General features: G+C 45.3%; 1 protein-coding gene across 1 annotated transcript in view; it reads right to left on the bottom strand.

Moving 5' to 3' along the window:
• The window catches only part of Ptpn3 (protein tyrosine phosphatase, non-receptor type 3), a 75,736-nt gene extending 56,459 nt beyond the window's left edge, over positions 1-19,277 (bottom strand). Inside the window, exons 1-6 of the mRNA XM_013023348.1 lie at positions 19,124-19,277; positions 13,903-14,010; positions 13,784-13,826; positions 11,157-11,235; positions 6,034-6,078; positions 2,726-2,778 (exon numbers count right to left, since the gene is read on the bottom strand). Of these exons, the coding sequence (XP_012878802.1) occupies positions 2,726-2,778; positions 6,034-6,078; positions 11,157-11,235; positions 13,784-13,826; positions 13,903-14,010; positions 19,124-19,261 (466 nt within the window). The 5' untranslated portion in view covers positions 19,262-19,277. The remainder of the gene's footprint in view (positions 1-2,725; positions 2,779-6,033; positions 6,079-11,156; positions 11,236-13,783; positions 13,827-13,902; positions 14,011-19,123) is intronic.
• Positions 19,278-20,308: the final 1,031 nt, after the last annotated feature.

Raw genomic sequence — 20,308 nt, 5'->3', positions numbered from 1 at the left:
ATACTAGCTGGGCACTGGTGGCTCATATCTGTAATCCTAACTACCCAGAAAGTGGAGATTAGAAGGACTGTGGTTCAAGATCAATTGGACACAAAGTCTGTAAGATCTCATCTCAACTAACAGCTGGGTGTGCTGCTATCTCAGCTATACAGAAGGCTGAAATATGAAGGATCACAGTTCTAGGCCAGTCTAGGCAAAAACATATGAAAGGAAGGAAGGAAGGAGGGAGGGAGGGAGGGAGGGAAGAAGGAAGGGAGGGAGGGAGGAAAGAAAAGAAGGAAGGAAGAAAAGAAAAGAAAGTTCTTGAGACTCCGTCTTGGCAGAAAAAACTGGGCATGGCGGTGACTGCCTATCAGCTATGGCAAGAAACACTGTAGTCCAGGTGGGCCTGGGCAAAAAGTGAGACCTTATCTCAAAAACAGCAAAGTCAAAAGGGCTGGAGGCATGGCTCAATTGCCTGGAAATTACTTGGAATGTTTGCCTAGAGACGAAAGAGAAGGAAAAGGAGAAGAGGACAAAAATATTGGTTGCTTGACATTAGCATAATACTATTAGCATGAAAGTAATGCTAATTTTCCCCTCAGAAGCCAGTTTGTACTTTCCTTTAGCCATAGTCTTAGCAGTCTTGAAGAAGAGACTTTGAAGAAGCTCAGGAAGGCATGTTTCAAATGGGGTTCTTAAATTTTACTTGAAACAGTTTATTGGTTAGAATAGGCAATTTTTAAAGGCAGTTTTCTTCTTAGAGGAAAATACAGCAAGAGTTAATACTTGCCATGTACTAGGCATTATTCTAAAAGCTTTGCACAGTCATTCATGTTATCTTCACTACAGTGCTATAAAATACAGATACTGTTACATCCCCACTTAACAGGGAAAGAAGCTGAGGTTTGATGAGGCTCAAGGTCATGGTGTGCTAAGCAGAAGAGTCAAGATCTGGGTAATATGGCTTCTGCCCATTTTCTCATTGACTCTGTCTGTGATGGCTCCATTATGAAGAAATTTTAGCTCTGTTACCATTACAGGTACCACTGAATTTGAATCACATAGCCATGCTACAAGATGTCACAATCACATACAAGATGTCACAATCACCCATCCCCTCCATTTACGGGTGAGACCTGAGATTCAGAGAGGTAATATTAACACACAAAAGTGGCAGAGGCAGGGTTTAAGTTGAATGTGACCATCTTCTTCCTTGTGTGTCTGCCTCTCATATCTGAAGCTCTAGCTGTGAACTGGCTCCGTCATGTGGGAAGGCTGGGACTCCTCAGCTAATCAGCAAAATGTAGGCTGGGGCTGTGAGATCTAGGAATCAACAAACACACACACACACACACACACACACACTCACAGGTGGATACAACGTGGCTGTGTCAGTTCCAGGATGTAGTAGGGGAGGGGATCTTTCAGATCCAGATGTACAATAGGAAGGGCAAGGACCTCTTGAGTGTTCCATTCTGCAGGAGAGGTGTGGGATGGGGACTGATGCCTGCTCTGACTTACCAGTGAATAGGCTCACTGTATGCTCAGTCATGACATCATCATCACCCAAATCCTCTTTTGCACACTTCTGGGGCCCTGCAGATAGGTAGGTAAGCTGCAGGCTCAGCCATTTTGTTCTTTACTTCTCTTATTTCTGATGCTACTAAGGAAGGAGACAGACTGGGGCCACTTTAGCAGTCCCTGATAGCCTTCTGGTGACATTTTGCTTCTTCAGAGGCTGAAACAGGGTGGCTAATTTGGTGGGTAAGTGCTCTGAGGCCAGAGCATCTTGATTCACGCTTTGGGAAAGCAGAAGGTATTTCTTAATTTTGCACAGCCAACTCTAGAGAGATAGTGTACCTTGCATATGATTGGGCACTATTTACTGTGTATACCCAGCATTTCCTATAAGACCCACATGGAATACTTGCTCAGAAAAGTTTTGCTGATTAAATTAGTGGGTGCAAAAGCCAGCCTTAATGGAAAATTCTATCTGGCTTTTCTATCCAATATGGAAAGTATTAATTATATGTGGCTAGCCTAAAAAGAGATGCATAACAAGTTTAAAAGCCTTAATAGAACAAACAAATGTAAAATATCTTACTAGTATTTTTAATAAAGGATATTTTAGATGTGCCGAGTGGAATAAAACACTAAAAGTTAATTTTCTTACTGTTTATATTAGAAAATCTGAACTGCCGAGCAGCCTTCACACTGCAATTCTATTGAACAGCAGTTTTGTAGCTTTAGCCACAACTCACTAGATTGAAACTCTAAATATAAATTCATAAGATCTCAGTATTATTTTAGTCATGCAATAAGCAAGCAGCAGGGGTAACTTCCAGCAAATTCCTTAACCTAGTTAAGTCTAGGTTTCCATGTTCCTAAGAAGTGACCAGTATAAATATTGCTCCGCTGGGATTTATATGGTGATCAAATCCAAATACCCGGGCAAAGGCTCTGGAAAATGCCATGTGTGATAGCTCTCTGCTCTTTATGGGTCCCTGGGGAGGAAACGCCACACCGGGGCTCATCCACTCCTTTCTCTTGCGCCACTTTCCATAATCCAACATCCCCAAGCAGGAGCAGAGTGCAAGTCAAGGTAGAAGTAGGACTGCCTGGACAGCCAGAGATCTGCTGCCCCACAGGACTGCTGGGGACAGGGGCCATAGTACAAGAGGAGTAGCAGTACCCTGGTCAGGATCAGCTAAGCATCGTGGACCACACTCCCTTCATGACTTACATTGTACTGCATAGGATGCCAAAACCACCGCAGAGTTCAGAGGGCAGGTTAACCTGTCAGGAGAATCATGCATTAGCAAAGTTACAAGAACCAGCAAGAAGACCCAAAGAACTTACAGATCATGGGTAGGGAGTACTTTTTTTTTTCCTCTTGGTTAACCATGAAAGAACAACATGAATCACAACAAAGACAATTCTATGATACAAATAAATTTCTAATTATAAATGTCACACACTAAGTATTGTTTAAAATAACTTTTTCATGTGCAAAATCATATACATCACAAATACTGTGCGGCAAACAGTCTAAATATTAACAAGCATGTGGCCATTTAAGAAAGGGTAGGCTTAAGATGATAAGGGAGAAAATCTTATTTTAAATCAATGGACAGCCTTCAAATCTTTCTAGTAAAGACATGAGACCTTTTGTAGGGCTCTGTGACTAAATTCTTAAGTTCTAGGAACTATGGTTCTTGATTACCTCCTTTATAAACAATAACATCCTTTTAAAAGGGAAAAAGTACTTTGAATTTTAGTGCTTCAAATTCTTTAGTTAGATTAACTAATTGAAAGTAGTTACTTTTTATGTCTAGTCACAAGTGTTTCCGCAAGATTTAACACTGTCTGCCTCTGGGTCTTCCACTAGCTTCTAGAAATGCTCAAACTTAGGGGGGGACTTACACTCTTTCCCTCCTACACTACTCTCAGTACCCATTTCTGCCAGCCAGCAGACCTGGGACAGGGTGGGAAATGGCTAGGAAATGGTGATGGGGGAGGGGTCTGATAAAAGAAGCCCTCCTGATCGTGATACTGGAGGAGACACCAAGACTTCAAAAGCACTTTCCCAGTAACCTCTTTGGTAATGGAGAAAACATGAAATTTTCATGGTAGCCCATCAAGTTCTCAGGATAATAAATCACCACATCTATGTCTAACCTGATTCTCCACCCTGGCCCCCCACACATTGGTTTCCCTTTCTGACCAGTGTGCTATTTTCTGGTGGTCCTGAAGCTCCACATAAAGGTGACATCCCTTCACTGAGAAAGCCTGAAGTAACTATATTCCTTGTGGGACTGCTGTCTCTTCAACAATATGATGCATCTCAGGATGCTCACTATCTTTCTATTCACCTGGAGGCCCACAGTACCTAGGGGAGAGCAGGCAAGATACTGGATAAGTTTCAGCTACCAAGATGGTCTTCTATCTAGCCAGTGTTCTTGGTAGAGAAAGGGCATATAAATGAGATTTGGGGAGCACTTCACAAAGTGACTAAGAAGACTTACTCAAGATAGAAGGAACAATTCTATAAAGTCAGAGGAAAAAAACATGGCCAAAAAATAGTATCCGAAACACATACTATACAGTAGTGAAGGTCTGTGTTCTACTCTCAACTCTCCACATGTCCCTAGACAGATTTATTTCTCTTGGGGTTCTAGTGTCTCCATCTTGACCTACATCCCTCATTTCCACAGCGATGAGATGTCGCTTGGAGTAATGGCTACTATTGATGGTTCCAAGTCAGGGGATTTAACATCTGGGAGCAATGCAAACTGCAACAAAACATCCTCAGTCATAAATGGCCTGAGATTGTTTGATAGATGTTTGATAGAAGAGGCTGTCTCCTGATAGAATAGCTGGTGAAGGCCAGCTGCAGACCTGACAAACAACACTAGAGATCTAAACCAGGACGTGATAGTCTCAACAAGTTCCTACAGAGTCACACAGAAATACCAAGAGGTATTTTACTTGAAGATAAAAATGAAGACAATCTCCAGTATTTGGAGGAATACAATGGAAGCTAAGGAGGCAGGCCCTGGGTTTAGTAACCAGCACAGTTCACAGTGGTGTTTGCAAAATATTTGCAGGAAAACAAGAGTACGTGTGTAGTATTAAGAGACAGAACAAACCAGTCTCCAAAGCTGTGGACTGTACCTGGACCTACGAAGGGGATGAGCCATTTCACCTGAGTCATTTGAAAGAGGAAAAAGGAGCTCCCGATCTCCAGAGGGATGGAGGAAGATTGACCCAGCAGAGAAAGTTTGTATCCCTGAGGTCAGAATGAGCTGAATTGCAAGGATTCTCTAACTTTGAAACCACTAAACCGGCAACAGGTCTGGCAAGACTATCTTCAAGGATGCCCTTGTCTCCACTGGCTCCTATATGTAATCACCCCTGCCATGCCCCCCTGGCCTAGAGTTCTGTACTGGCTTCCCCCAGTCTGTCCATTCCCTTCCACTTACACCGAAGCCCCAGCCTTTTTAGTTTTCCCTGGACACACTGACGCAATCATTGTAGATGTGGCTTTGACCACATCCTCCCCTGCTTTCAAAAGTCCTCAACTTTCTTTCCTGTCTGGTTTGTGGGAGATGTTGCCAGTGTTTAACAAGTAAAGCCCTCTCTGTTCTCACCAAGTCCTTAACATGTGGCTGCCAGCTGGGCAAGGGGCAGGTTTCTCACTGCCCAGGGAAATCTAACTCTTCATTCCCCCACCAACCTCAAGTCTGGCTCATCCCAGCACTCCACAAAGACTTTTCTTTCCTAGGCCACCAGCAGGAGAGTTCCTGAAATCCTAGGCCAATTGTGGTCTCAGCCTGTAGTGGTTCTAATTGCTTCACGGGCTTCTGCCTCATTTCCCCAAGCAGGCTGCCAATTCCTTCATGGTACAGAAAGCCATGGTCTCTGACCCTCCTCAACAGAATTAAACTCTCAGGAGCAAAAATGGGGTGAAAAAAACATTATAGGTGGGACTTTCTATCAATTGACCAATCAACATTTTTTCCCCCTGCAAATTAAGAAAACACTTAAGGAATTGGAGCAGGCAGCTCTGGGACCACAGGTGAGGAATTTCATCTTCCTCTGGGGCAGCTCTCAGATACATTCTAGTTGCTGAAGGATGGCTACCTCAGGCTTGGGTCTGAGATTGCATGTGAATCATTCCCAGTGCCAAAGGGTGTGGGGAAGTGGATCTAACCCAAGCCTGCCCTGCCTTTCTGAGTAGCACATGTTTTGAGTTAAAGATCTCTCAGTCCCTTTAAAAAGTCTTGGGTCTTTACCAGAAAGATAACTGTATCTTCTGTAATAAAGCTGAAATACTAGCAATTAAGTTTAGCAAACCATAGCCTCTACACTGAGTCTGAGTGGGAAACAGATGTTTGCAGTGGAGGGCATATGGGATACAATGATACAATTTGCAGCCCCCAGACTTTGTTATCATGTAAATATTGTTGCCAGAATGGTACCCTCATTAGATTAAAACCAGGAATATCTGGCCAGCCTAACAGGAAAAGAAAAATGCAAAATTCTTATTACCTTCCTTCACAAATGTCCATCTTCAGTTGTAAGAAATACAAATGCCTATGAAACAATTATTTTCATTAATTCACATTCAAACTGAAATAAGCAAAATTTTTTTGATGAGTCAAGGACAAATATCTGCACATTTAATACACGCATACATATACACACACTCACATACACTCACACACACAAATACCATCTATCTATTTAGGTGCTATCAGGTATCAGGTGTTATTCTGCATATTGCAAAGCTGCCCCATCCTCAGAAGAACTGAGCAGGGACGGGGTGGAAACTGCCTGCCAATGGGCTGATACAGCTGCCAGGGGTACCCCAGACCTCGGCCTTGCTAGTCAGGCATAAGGACCCACAGGCCTTCTGAAAAGCAGCCCCTACATACTGCCAGGCTACTGTCCCAAATACTAAGCCAGCAGGCACACACCCACACTCTCTCTGTATCATGATGCTGGGAGGGGCTTCTATGAAGACACCTCTTTGGCTGAAGTGCAAACACCCAGCTGGGTTTTTTCCTGTGGCCCAGGAACTGTGGGTGTTGGAGCAGAAGCAAAAGCATCAGTGAAGCAAAAGGTGCCAGCCCCCCCCCCCCCACCAAGCTGTATTCCACACCTGCTGTGAGCCACCAATGCGCAGCTTTCCCAACCCCACACCTGGCTTAGGGCCAAGATTTCACCAGCCCCTCAGCCAGAGAGTCTACACCTTTGTCCCAGGACAGATGGGGGTGGGGGGGCCAGGAGGAAGGAGCCCATCAACAGCCCTGCAGCGGGCCAGGAAGCGCCTGGAGACATTTATATTTAGGGACTCGGCATACATGTGACGCTTGGCTCGCGGCTCCTACTCTTTTTTAAAACCCAGATTCAAGTGGGATAGACATTCCAGGGTCTAGCCAAGATGACAAGAGGGATGGATACCTCTTGAAATCTAACACGGGCAAGGCAGAAGCTCTCAGGGATAGCAAAGAGATCACTTTGGTAATTTAAACAAATCAGTGTCATATTCCTTCAGGTTGACAGAGGTCAAGGAGCTGGCTTTTTTGAGACATGAAAACTTCACACAGATGGGAGGGGAAAACAGAGAGAGCAAGGGAAGGGGTGACATTGTCCAAGAAGAAATGTACTCTCTACCTAACTTACATCATCATACCCCCTCTGTATATCACCTTTATAATAAGTTAAATGATATAGAAAACAACCACTTCACACAGTATGTGCAGTTCAGGGCTATGTTTCTAGGACTTTGAAAATTTCCCTTCATTCCAGCCACTCAATGACTCTGCCACCATCTATCTCTTTCTGCCTCTGCCTCTATCTCTATACTTCTCTCCCCTCCCCCATGAGAAAACTGGCCTCCAGATTGGTTGTATGGGATTAGCCATTCCTGACTTTTTAACCTGGACTCTCAAAAGGAAAAAAAATCTGTATGCTACAAACTCATTATAAATGTAAATGACTAAAAAGCTTGGGCTGTGTCCTAGTTCAGTGTTACGTTGATATAATTATCAAAGCCCTGCCATGTGTTGAACGTCAGTGCTGAGGTGGTGTTGCACGTGTTCATGCCTGGGCAGCACCAGAGTCTCTTTCCCACCCAGGAGAATGTAACTGTTCTTTCTAGTTAGTTTCTATGTTTATGCAAGTTGACATTCAACAAGAATTAAGTGTTCTCTCTTCTCACAATGCTACCCAGAGGAGGAGGAGAGGGGTAAGAGGTACAGATGACTTACTCATAAATCTGGGCTTTAGCCGGGTGCTGGTGGCTTATGACTATAATCCTAGCTACTCAGGAGGATGAGATCTGCAGTCCAAAGCTAGCCACATCATTAAAGTCTGTGAGATTCCTATCTCCAATGAACCACCAGGAACCGGAAAAGGGAGAGTGCTATCCTTGAGCACAAAAGCTCAAGTGACAGTGCCCAGGCCTTTGACTGATGAAGGAAGGAAGGAGAAAAAGAGAAAGAAAAAGAGAGAAGGAAGGAAGGAAAAAGACAGAAAGAAAGAAGAAAGAAAACAAATAAATATGAGCTTTCACTGAAGATCCCAGTTAATCAGGACATTTTCCTAGGGATATATACAAGAACAACATGGAGATGGCCATCTTGTCATCTGCTGAACAAAATTCCTGTATCAACTCCATGAAATCACACATTTGAAGAAATTTAAACCATGAAGTGCAACACAAACTTAGGAGACTATGTAGGTATCTTGAATGAGCCTAAGGTTTAATTAGAGATTGCCAGGGAGTGAGATTCTGTTTAGAATGAACTAAATTTATCAGGAACAGCAGTTGTGGGGGCACACAGTAAAAAGACATTTATTTAACAATTAGAATAAAAAATTATTTATAAGAGAAACTTGGGCAAACTAAAATTCAGAAATGTAAAGACCCTCTTAGGTGTACCGCATCCAGGGCCTCAACTTCAGAAAAATGCAATAAGATTTTCCTGCCTAGGTACTTAAAAAGAAATAATAATAATTTTTAAAAACACTATCTATTTACTTCCTTGACTTTTAGGAACTTTTGGATGGGCTGCAAAGCTAAAACACAGGGTGCTAGGATATAGGTAAAACTTTTCATGTATCTTAAAAAAAGAAGGGAAAAAAACCCCACATGAATTAATGGTGCAATCCTGGTCTCACACAGAAAAAAAAGATCTGGCAGTCCTGGCTGACCATCTGATTTAAAGAGAGACACAGATAAACCCAATTTTATCCAGGACTTAGGTAAGAGCAAATATTAGTCTATTATTCATCTTGAGCTAAAATCTGCCTCTCCAGAGCCCTGCCTACTGGCCACGATTCAACGACCCAGTACGTCTAATTCCCCTTTTCCTACTGTTTGGAGATCTGAAGATTGTTTCATTCCCCCTCCTGCATCTTCTCTCCAGCTTCCATTCCCTCAGATGTCCAGGTGTCTCTCCATGGCAGGAAAGATCAGCAAGGGAGACTTTGTCAGCAGCTCCTGCGGGGTGTCTGTCACCAGCTTCTTTCCCATGGGGAACAGAATGGAGAGCTGATGACCAAAAAGGTGACTGGAGAGGGACTCCTGGGTTAATCTGTCACTGGAAACCACTCCCTCCAGCTCTGTCACTAATATGATCACTGTATGCCACCAACCTGGGCTTCGGTATCACAGGGAGAAGACAAGGGGATAGAGATGAGTTTAGGTAGTGTAATTCACACGTGAGGCTGGAACCTATCAGCCAGCAGCCACATCAGCTTAGAGGGGCACAAGAGCATTTTAAAAAAGGAAATAGAACTGAGTACCAGTGGCTCACGCCAGTGATCCTACCTACTCAGGAGGCTGAGATCTGAGGACTGTGGTTGGAAACCAGCTTGGTAGATAAATCTGTTAGACTCTTATCTCCAATTAACTAGCAAAAAGCCAGAAGTGGAGCTGTGGTTCCGGTGGTAGAGCACTACCCTTAAGCAAAAATACCAAGAATGTAAAGCTCCAAGTTCAATCCCCAGAACACACGCACGCACACACACACACACACACACACACAAAATTAATTAAAAGGAAAACTTACATGTACATATTTGTACATAACACAAAATATAATGCATATAATGTAGCATACACACATATATGTACACATATACATAATTCTTCATATGAGTTTATTTTTATTTGTTTGAGACGGGATTTCACTACATTGCCATGGCTGGTCTCTCCTGGTCACATGCTGAGCATAAACTCCTGACCTCAAATGATCTTCCTGCCTTAGCTCCCTGAGACTGGAACTATAGGCATGTACCACTATGCTCAGCTCTTCATATCGTTGTGAAATATCCCTCAAATGGAATCTTGTTATTTTGTATTGGTCTAGGGAAACCCTGGTAGGGTCAGTCACATTTTGACAGATGATGCCACCAACTGTGTCCATTAGCTTAAGAAATGACCTGCTGAATTGAATGTCTTTCTACTGTCCTCAGTTCATCAAGATAAAGGGCTAAGCAGGGAAAAACCACCAAGGAGCATGCATTTGTGTGAATAACACCAGGCTTTCCTTTCACTGGCTTAAAATTTAACATAAAGGTCAACACAGTCAAATCTGCAAGGTGTGCTATTGTGGAAGGGAGAGATGCACAAAGGAAGTAACAAGAGGAATAGAGAAACCTAGAGTAATAAACGAATGTTTGGCTTGTAAACATATGAAAAATTAAAATGTAATTGTGAAATGGACAAAAAAGAAGAGAAAAAAAAGGAAGCAGGAACAGACACTCCAGGTCAGAGTTTACTCCACTTCCTTGGTTAAGGTCTAATGGTCATAGAGTAGGAGTCAACACTCTGACCCTCTACTTTTTCTTCCAGGTGAAATAGTTTCTCTCCCTAAGAACAACAAATGGACAGATGAAACACAACACTGGGAAGGGAAAGTGGTTGACACAGTCTGCGTTTCAACAGCAATAGCTTTCTGGTGCTTGGGTTCCTCAGTTGCCAAACACTCTGTTCAGTTCCCTTCCCAGAAACCCCACTGGCTGGGACCAACCAGAGGCAGCAGACTCCAAGGCCTGCGGGGTAAACAGCTTCTACCCCAGCCCTCCTCTCTTATCTGGTTCACATTCTTTCTGCACCTGCTGAGTCACCATGAAGACAAGCTGAGTCTGGTCTGTTCTCCTTTCTAGCTCCTGCGGAGGGGAATCTGATGGAAAGTTCTGATTACAGAGATGTCATGTCTTGTCATCCTCCAGGGTCTCCCTTCCAGCCCTTCAGTGACAGGGTGCTAGGAGACTAGGGGGTGACTGCTCTACTATTTTGTCCTCGAAACTCAGCCTGCATTGGTGAATAAGGACTTTTCACGCTTTGCACTGACTGCTCATCAGGAAAGAGAGGCGGAGGATATGAAAGGAGAGAGAGGAGAAGGGAAAAGAGGAGGAGGAGGAGGCTACCAGCATGCTAGAATTGACCAATTCGGCAGGTTTGTGAAGTAGGCCCAAGACTGAAAACCAACTTGGCACTAACATTTCAGTACATACCCCCAGTTCTTACATGGATGATGACTATTGCTTCAGTTATATCCAAATCAAATTATCTGGCCACAGTTATAAAATGAAGAGTACATTTGTAGTGACTCGCTTTTATATACTAAAGAGGAAGCTTTAAGAAAATGGTTTTTTACCTGGTTTGTTCTTGCTGCAGTGTGTTGGGATCAGGTATAAAAAATCTTACTCGAAAATGCAGAGTACAGGGGAAACCTCCTACAACATTTTTCAAAAACAAATTAAATTTTCCCTTAAAAAAAAAGAAGCCAATGTATGCAAGTTGCTATTCTCCCATAAGTGATGCACTTTGCAGTCAATCATTAACTTTTTCCATTTTAAAAGGGCTGATTTCAGTTAAGGAGTGCATAAGTTAACTTTCAGAAATCTTGGAGTCTACAGGAGATAAAAGTGTTAGTGTTTTGAAGCATTTGATTTCATATGGGAATCACAATAAAAAATTCATTTGTCATTCACTTATCTAATAAATATTGAACACTAGAAAGAGTATTTACAACACATGGGTATACACAGCTGTATCGTCCATCGCCTGTTCCAGATTTAACTTAGAGCAATGCACTCCATTATCCACTTTTGAAATCCTTAAATCAGCATCGTACACATCATTTACAAAGAAGAGCTCACATTTATACAGTGGCATACTTTTCAAACATTCTCATGCACATTCTAGACTTTAAATGCCACCATAACTATCAGGAGGCTAGGCTGCTGGCAATAGCTCTGTCTCAGAAAAGCCAACATGGGCTTAGAAATGGAAGCAACTAGCCTTAGGTCACGCAGCTAACAATGAAACCGGAATTACCGCCCGGGGGCTTGAGATTCTGTTACACCACATTGCAAAATCACATTTACAGCAGAAAACATTTTATGCTTTCATTGCAGGGCATGTCAAAATTATTACTATGCTAATGAGTATTACACAACAAACAAACTCGAATATGGCTTCATGCATCAGCATCAACAGTCAGTTCCCTTGTGTGGATACAATTCATCCACTTCTCTGAACAAACATGGCAATGAAAGATCAGACTGTGCTACCAGGGTCCCAAGATCTTCCTATCAGTGTTACCTTCTTTCTGGTCCCATCTCCATGCTTAGTAGTTAGCATTTTCTCCCTCTCTAAAATGCAAGTCTTTCTCCAGGCTGCTCCCTTCTCTGATCCTACTGCTTACTGCCTCCTCTGCTCTGGTTCACCCCAGGTTCCACCCCAGCCTCTTCTTAGTACCTTCTACCACCTCTGGCTGGTGAGTGCTCCAAGAATCTCTAATGGTGGTGGGAGCTGAAGTGAATTTGTACATGTCCTTGGGTACCAGCGGGTGGCGCCATAATTCTGTGTGTGCAGGCTCTCCACCCACCTGACAGTCCTATTGCTTTGGATGCTCTTTCCTCTGGTTACTTTTGTGTGTCAGGCATGGACTCTTGCGCTTTCTCATCCTCCTCCTTGCACCCAGACTACCCTACCCTAGGCACAGGACTATCCAGAACTCTCCTGTCTACTTCCATACTTGGCTGTGAGCTCCTTGCAAGCAAGGTCCAGATCCAACTTGGACTGGATTTCCAGAGCTTAGCAGGGCGCCTTGCTCGCCACCCCCTCGCCCCTCAGAGCTGGGACACATGTGCTGAAAGAATGAGTCAGTGGCAGAATGAAGGACAACACCCAACCACGCCCTGAGTATGACAACGGGGACAGGCATGGATTGGGAAAGGGGCTCTTTGGTCTGTGGTCCCCCTGGGCACTTCTGAATGCCAAGGTCTTGCTGTGGGAGGTAAAGAGCTTCAAGGACCTGACCCCAGGTGAGGGTAGCCATGGCCACTTTTGTCTGCTTCTGACCTGGGGGCTGGAACACTGTGTGTGTGCGTGCACATGCATGCATGCGTGCGTGTGTGCGTGCGTGTGTGTGTGTGTGTGTGTGTGTATCCACCTGTCCATTGTGTGTGTGTGTGTGTGTGTGTGTGTGTGTGTATCCACCTGTCCATTAATGCTTTCCCAGTCACTGGCCATGCCTCCCGTGTGCTGGGCAGAGAAGACAGCAAGGGTCTTAACTCAAGGAACTTGCAGCTAGGAGAGGCAACCAAAGGTGTGATGAGGGCAAGAAGCCGGGAAGCAGATAGGGATACATGAAAAGGAAGACAGAGCAACTGATGGTGTTTGGTGTAAAAGGAGATGTGTTCTAAGCAGCCTTGAAGAATGGCAGGTGTTGGAGTGAGGACAAGACATGGAGAAGGCCCTGAACACTATTTGGGGCACTGGGTGTCTAAGCATGAGAGTGCAATGCATGGTGGAAATGCAGGATGAGATGCAATGAGACGCGCAGGGGTGCGGTGAAATGTGGCCAGATGGCTGCCTGACGTCTTTCGCGTTTGTGACATCATCTCCCCATGGCTCCGTCTCCACTGACTGCAGCTGTGCCGACGGAAAGTATGAGAACTGTCTCTGTCTCTGTCTCTCTTTCCCACCCTGACTCATGTAAGGCAGAAAAAAAAAATCCATCTCCTTCCTTCCTTATAAGATGAAAGATGTGGGCCTCTCACTGTGAGCTGCCTACTCCCTGCTCCTCTATCTGTCAGCGAGCTGGTAAGAACCTTTGAGACAGATTTGGATGTGTGCTCACTGAGAAGTTGGCTCTCTTTGTGTCCTGAGTCCCCTAGAATTCAGGCAGCAGATTGTGTCACAGGCTCCCTGGTATGAGGAGAGATATGGGTGCCACAGGCTAATGATCAACTGAAACGAAAAGATCACACCAACCTTTCAACTGCTTCCTGATGGGTTTGCTTGACTCAAGCCATCTCTGTTGGGCAAGAAAACATAAGCTATGAAACCAGCCCTGGCAGGAGGTCAGTACATTTTACATGCTCGGAACTTACAGGGGAGTCTACCGGGTCATCACCATGCTGCAAACCAAAATACTCCTTTTCAGTCACGCCCAGGTGGGTGTATGCCAGGTCCAGAAGTGACTGGCCAGTATCTTGTTTCTAGACCAAAAAAAGAAAGAAAGAAAGAAAAATCAAGTGTGAGAAATATTAAGGCAGATCAAGAACTAGAGGTGACAGCATCTTTTCCGCAGGCAAAAGGAAGTCAAAATTTCAGAGATTTTATAAACACGTGGCCCATTACGTGGTTGCATGATATATAAGGGAAAGAGCACTAAGACAAGCTGTGTAGGTGAGCCTCGAGACCATATGAGTCTCTGATTGCTTCCTTCCTCTTAGCCGAGGTTCTCTGGTCTGCCCAAATCAGAAAACTCACACATTGGGATCACAGTAAAGGCGTCTACGGATTACCCTCCAGCAACGCTAATCCCAAGTCACTTTCTGTTCGCTCCTCAGGACTCAGCTGCAGCTCCCACAACCAGGGAAGCCCAGAAGTGTGGGCAGAGAAAGAAAACTCTCCACTAACAGCTAAAAATACTTAAACGCCAGTTGACATACCCTCGGGAGTGATTTGGCCCATGTCACCCTGTGGGATTATCTGCCTCGCTGCTCCTCATCACCTGAAGTGAGAAAACCAGTGTGGACACGTGGTCACTCTGGAGTGGGACTGGGTGCCCCGTGCCAGTATTTATGGGGCAGCTGTGGCGTGGCATGGCACGGCATCAGGACAGAGCCACCAGAAGCACCCCTTTTCCTGGCTGGCCTGCCCTGGGTATGGTGACTATGACATTGAGCGTCCAGTGCTGATATAGCCACGGTGGACACCAAGATGATTAGCCTGAGCTGGGGCCAAGCAGAAGCTCAACCCCTGCAGCAGCTGAGTGCCACCCTCCCTTCAAGCTGCGTGGGCATCAGAAGTGGATGGCCAGGTGCAACAAAGGCAAAGATGTGAGGAGACAAAACCAGCCGGCGCTGTCGGGGAACAGGAAATTCTATTTTCACTTGCATACTTCCCAGGAATCCTTTGAAGCAACACATTTCACTTAGAACAATGTGAGTCAGAAATAGACAGGGTACAGAACAGGCAAAGGTAGATCATTCTGTGAGTTCCGGAGAGCAGGTAATGTACTTGGAAGTGGGTCACGGTGACCAGTGAGGGGAGAGGGGGAGGATTAAGTAGCTCTGGCTCTTCCACAGCCACTGCTTTGGGGCAGCCTTCCTAGGATTTGGTTTGCAGTGTGAGAACATACCATATGCCTATTTGCTGAAGCTGCTCCCTTTCCAGTCCAAGGGCCCCCTGCGTCTGGCCCTCCCTCTACCCAGGGCACCATCATTATAACAGAATCTTAATTGTTGTATAGAAAGACTGACAGGGGTGGACTGACAACTCGGTGTCATGAGACATTCTCTCTCCGAAATTACAAGGGACTCTCTTAATGCAGCAAAGAACTGCAAACTTATTTTTCAACTACGGTCTTGCGTTCATGCCTAGGCATCTGGCCAGCATGAACTGCCATTCTCCTCTTTATGCTTCCTGCACAGCCGGAATAACAACTATGGAGGAGGGGGAATTATAAACTTTTTCCCCCTTTGGCCTAAACTAGGATTATAGATGGGAGTCACTATACCTGGTTATAATCTCCATTTGTTGAGACACCTTTGCAAAGTACTTATCAGCATCCTCCTTGCCAGTGAGCAGACACAGGCACACAGAGGTTCCATACCTTGCAAACTGAAAACTACCGGCTGATAGACATCCGGACCACCTGACTTCGTCTGTTCCTGTTTAATCCCAGAACCCTGACTTCCCACTATGCGGCATACAGTACAGAATTCAAATATTTCAGAAGCAATTCTGTAGAATTCATCCGATCCACACAAGGAATACGATTAAAGAGGTATTTATCATAAGGAAGGCTTGCCTCCACCTCCTAAGAGGTCACCTTTACTACCCCATCTTGCTGTTACAGCCTGCTTGCTCCCAGGATGGGGATGGAAGGACAAGGCATCCAAAGCTACTTCCCTGCAGAAACCCAGTCCTGGTCACAGGCAGTCCAGGCTAGAGCCTGGAAGAGACTGGGAACTATCCCCTACAGGGAGAAAAGTACTTAGTGAGGAAACTCTCAGCAGCCCGGCTGGAGCAAGTCCACTGTGGAGGAGGCTGCATGCTGCGAGCTTCCAAGGGCAGCAGATTTTTTTCTTTTCTTTTTTTGTGCCAGTATTGGGGGTTGACTCAGAGCCTCTTACTTGGCTTTGTGGCTCAAGGCTGGCACTCTACCACAAGTCACACCCCCATTTCCAGCTCTGGGTGCTAGTTAACTGGAGACTTTTCTGCCTGGGCTGGCTTTGAACCACGACCCTCAGATCTCAGCCCCCTCAGTAGCTAGGATTACAGACACCTGTGCCTGAATAATAAAAGATTTCTGGACACCAGTGCTGACCAGGTTCTGTCCTGAGGCTTCTTCATATGAGCCTCGCTGAGGGCAACAGCTCCTCTTTTTGACAACGCTTTTCTCCGACATTCCTGCTCAGCTTCCTCTGCCTGGCTGGTCCCCTTTGGCCTCCTTAGTGCCTTCGCCTCTTGTTTTGTAACCCTTCGATCAGCATGCCCTGTGCCTGCCTACTTTCCTTCAGCTCACTCCTCACATGACCTCAGCCAGGCCAAGCCCCTCCCTGCCCTCCCCGTCTTCTTGGGAAAAGCCACACAGTATCCCCAGCCTGGTCCTACTCTGGTCTCCTAACTTGTGCAACTGCCATTTCCACCCCGAAGCCTGCCCCTCCCATGGCTTCTCATCTCCAGACACTGCAACTCTGGCCAGGGATGCTCAAGCCACAAGGCTTGAGAGTCCCTCGAGACCTCTGGTGCTTCCATATCCCCAATCCCCAGTGACAGCAAAGCCTATTGGCTCAGAGTGTTTGCAGACTTGGGTTCCTCCTAGCCGGTCCCCAGCATCAGCAGCTCGCTCTGGGACTACAATTATCTCAGCCCTTTTTCTCCCTGGTTACTGCACACAGGGACACAGGCCAGGTCAGCTTCCGTCTGGTTTCTGACACAGAACCATCTACAGAACCATCTAGGAGGTTCTACATGATCCCCCCCCCCCCATCTACACTTGTTATATCTCTCTGACCTCATCTCCTGCTTCCCAGCTAGCTCCACACTCCTTCAGTCCAGGTTTCTTTACATTCTGTAACTGCATGATAAAGATTTCTGCCTCAGGGTCTTTGCATTGAAGGCCTTTGCTTTTTCTCTGGAATGTGTTTCCTCCAGACAGCCATGTAGTTTCTTCATCTTTTCAGTGACCGGACAGCTTTGGTCATGTCTAAAAGTCCCATCCATCTCCACCTACTGGGAGGCAAGTTTCAAAAGAGCCACATTTTTGTGTTTTGTTTTGTTTACTACTATGGAACAAAGCCTGGTCCACAGTGGGTGTTCAGCCAACATTTGCTGAGTGGATATATACTAGCAAATGTGCAGCTTCTTGTCCAGACAAAGGTGTATTGCTGAAGAGCAGCTCCAATACAATCCCAGATTTGTTCATGGACAGCTAAGCAGTCCATTTACAGCACCTGGAGGTGGCATTTGTGGTCCTCACAGGAATCGATTAATCACAAAATTCCACAGAAGCTGCGCTTAAGAAGGAAACTGAAAGTAAGTCCTGTGACGATGACCCTGCCAAAAGCACTTGGAATCAGTAGCTCTCCACATTACAGTGGGCACAAGACCATGGGTGGGAAACGGAGCACTTACAACTCAGATACTCAGGCCTCCCCTCCAGTGGTTGTTTCAAAAGACCTAGTCTGTAATCCTAGCTACTTAGGAGTTGAGATCTGGGACTGTGGTTTGAAACCAGACTAGGCAGGAAAGTCCCTGAGACTTGTATCTCCAGTGAACCACCAAAAAGCCAGAAGGAGAGCTGTGGGTCAAGTAGTAGAGAGCTAGCTTGAACACACTGGGACAGTGACCTGGCCCTGAGTTCAAGCCCAAGGACCAGCACAACAGCAACAACAACCAAAACAAACAAACAGGCTGGACAGGTTCCTACTCTTAATTCAAATCCTAGACATTCTGATGTACTGTAAGAAATGCTGTTCACTAGGACATGGGGCTGTTGGCTCACACCTATAATCTTGACTACTTGAGAGGCTGAGATCTGGGAATTTCCGTTGGAATTCAGCCCCACCGACAAATCTGAGAGACTCTTCTCTCCAATTAACCAGCATAAAGCCCAAAATTAGAGATGTGTCTTGAGTCGTAGAGCATTAAAAGCTTGAGGCCCTGAGTTCAAGCCCCAGTACCAGCACGCACGCGCACATACACACAAATCTCAAAATGGAAACTGTGAACTACATACTATTTCCATTGAGTGTTTAGCTCTGTACTGGCATGAGGCTCAGGGGCAGAGCAGCCCTTGCCCAGCATAGGGCCGGGGTTCAAGGCTGGGAGCAGCTGAGGGCCTGGGGTTGCAGGGTAGAGGTGGGAATAGACAGAGATCATCTCCACTCTTCACTCGGAAACCACATCCTGTCACTGCTGTGGGGTGCTCAGAGCCCCAGCACCGGGCAATGCCCAACCTCTGATTTGGGAGAAGAAAACAGCAAACCAGGTTTATGTTTCATGTATTGTGATGATGCCTGTATCAAGCTCCTTTGTGCCCTGGGGTCAGCTGAAGGTAACCTTGTGGGTAGAGAGGAAGACGGGAGGGGGGAAGGGGAGTTGTGATGCTTTAAGTTCTGTGGCTCTGCTGTTCTCTGATTCCCACCACGCTTCTGATGCCCTTCCTCACACACAGGACTGGGCAGCTTCGTGCCCCATCCTCTCACACGTTTAGCAAGCTTGGGGTGCATGCCCAGCCCTGTGCCAGGACAGCCTTCCTGCCTTCACAGTGAACGGTTAATGGCAAGCCAATTACAGTAACTGTTGTTAAGATATCACATGACATGCGCACAAAGGGTGCAGAATCTGAGGAGTGCTCGACCTCCAGAAGCAATGGGGAGGGAGCTCTTAGAAGCAGCAACTCTGCCCGCACTCCCCAGAACCACCCAGTTCACATCCCTAAGGGATGGAGAGATGTACGCAAGGTTTTAGGACTATTTCAAGTCTAGTTTTGACATTCAAGACCTGAAATCTCATGCTTTCCTTTTTTTTAAAAAAAAAGTATTAAAATTTCACCTTGCAAGTAAAACCCATGTCGGAATACACAAGAGAACTTACATTAACCTTAAAGGTCTGCACCAAGCCATCTAAAAAGCGAATGCTGCAGATGACTTCGGATCGGGTTTTCTCTTTGGGTAATTCGGAGGCACGTATGTTATTAATTCTTCCACCCAACGCACGTAACCGGGAGGTCATAACTATCGTTGAGTAACCTGCAACAGAAAGCATGCCTGTTAGTGCTTTTAGATTCAAATCACCTGTGACTGTGCCCTGTGGCCTGGCCAACCCCTTCGCACCTGTGGGGTCCGATACCCTCCTAGGGCTGAAAGACAATCCATGCTTCCATTTCCAGTCTGACTTCTAAGAAGCTCCAAGCAAAATGCATTGCTCAGTAATAATACACCCACAGCATTACAGGGCATGCTTAAGTCTCTTATTGTCTCCCTGGTCTACGTTTTCTCATGTCTTCTAGTTTCTCAGACTCTAATTTTTTTAATTAAATTTATATTGGATTAAGTATTTGTGTATTCTACCCCTCTGGTTTTACAAAACTAAACATGGCAGAAACACAAAATATGAAAAGGCTTATTGATAAATCGGATCATATTAGGACTTCTACTTATTAAAAGACAACATTTAAAAGAGCAAAAGGAGCAGCTCTTAGGTTATCTGTAATATGTAGACCTACAAAGACTAAATGAAGTGCTCTCACAATTCAACAAGAAAACAGCCAACCCAGTAGAAAATGGTACGAATAGGTACCTGACCAGATCACCTGTCAAAGAAATGCCAGGTAAAGCCACGAAGACAAGTCCCACCTGTCCACCAGAAGTGCTATAACTGAAGACTGGCAACCATGGAGGGCATGTAGCATCTCACCTCCCTGCTCTGCTGAAGAGAAAGTCTGTACATACACAGATTCTGGGACAAGAATCTTATCTCTAGGCATGTTCCCAACAGAAAAAAGTACATTTCATCACAAAAGATAGATACAAAACTATTCATAATACACCCAACCTAGAAAAGGCACTAAATACCATCAGCCAGAGTAGATAAACTACAGCATAATCATGTGCACCTTTCTCTACAGCAAAGGAAGACATGAACTACAGCTAGCTACATGCAACATGAATTTCTGGAACGTTACTCTGGGGGGGGGGAAGCCATACACAATAGATTACCTATCTCATGACTCACTCACATAAAGTTAGGAATAGGCAAAATTAATCAATCCTGATAGAG

Source organism: Dipodomys ordii, unplaced genomic scaffold, assembly GCF_000151885.1.
Source record: "Dipodomys ordii isolate 6190 unplaced genomic scaffold, Dord_2.0 Scaffold67, whole genome shotgun sequence".
In the NCBI taxonomy this organism is placed as follows: domain Eukaryota; kingdom Metazoa; phylum Chordata; class Mammalia; order Rodentia; family Heteromyidae; genus Dipodomys; species Dipodomys ordii.
This window is presented reverse-complemented; position numbering and strand designations above follow the sequence as displayed.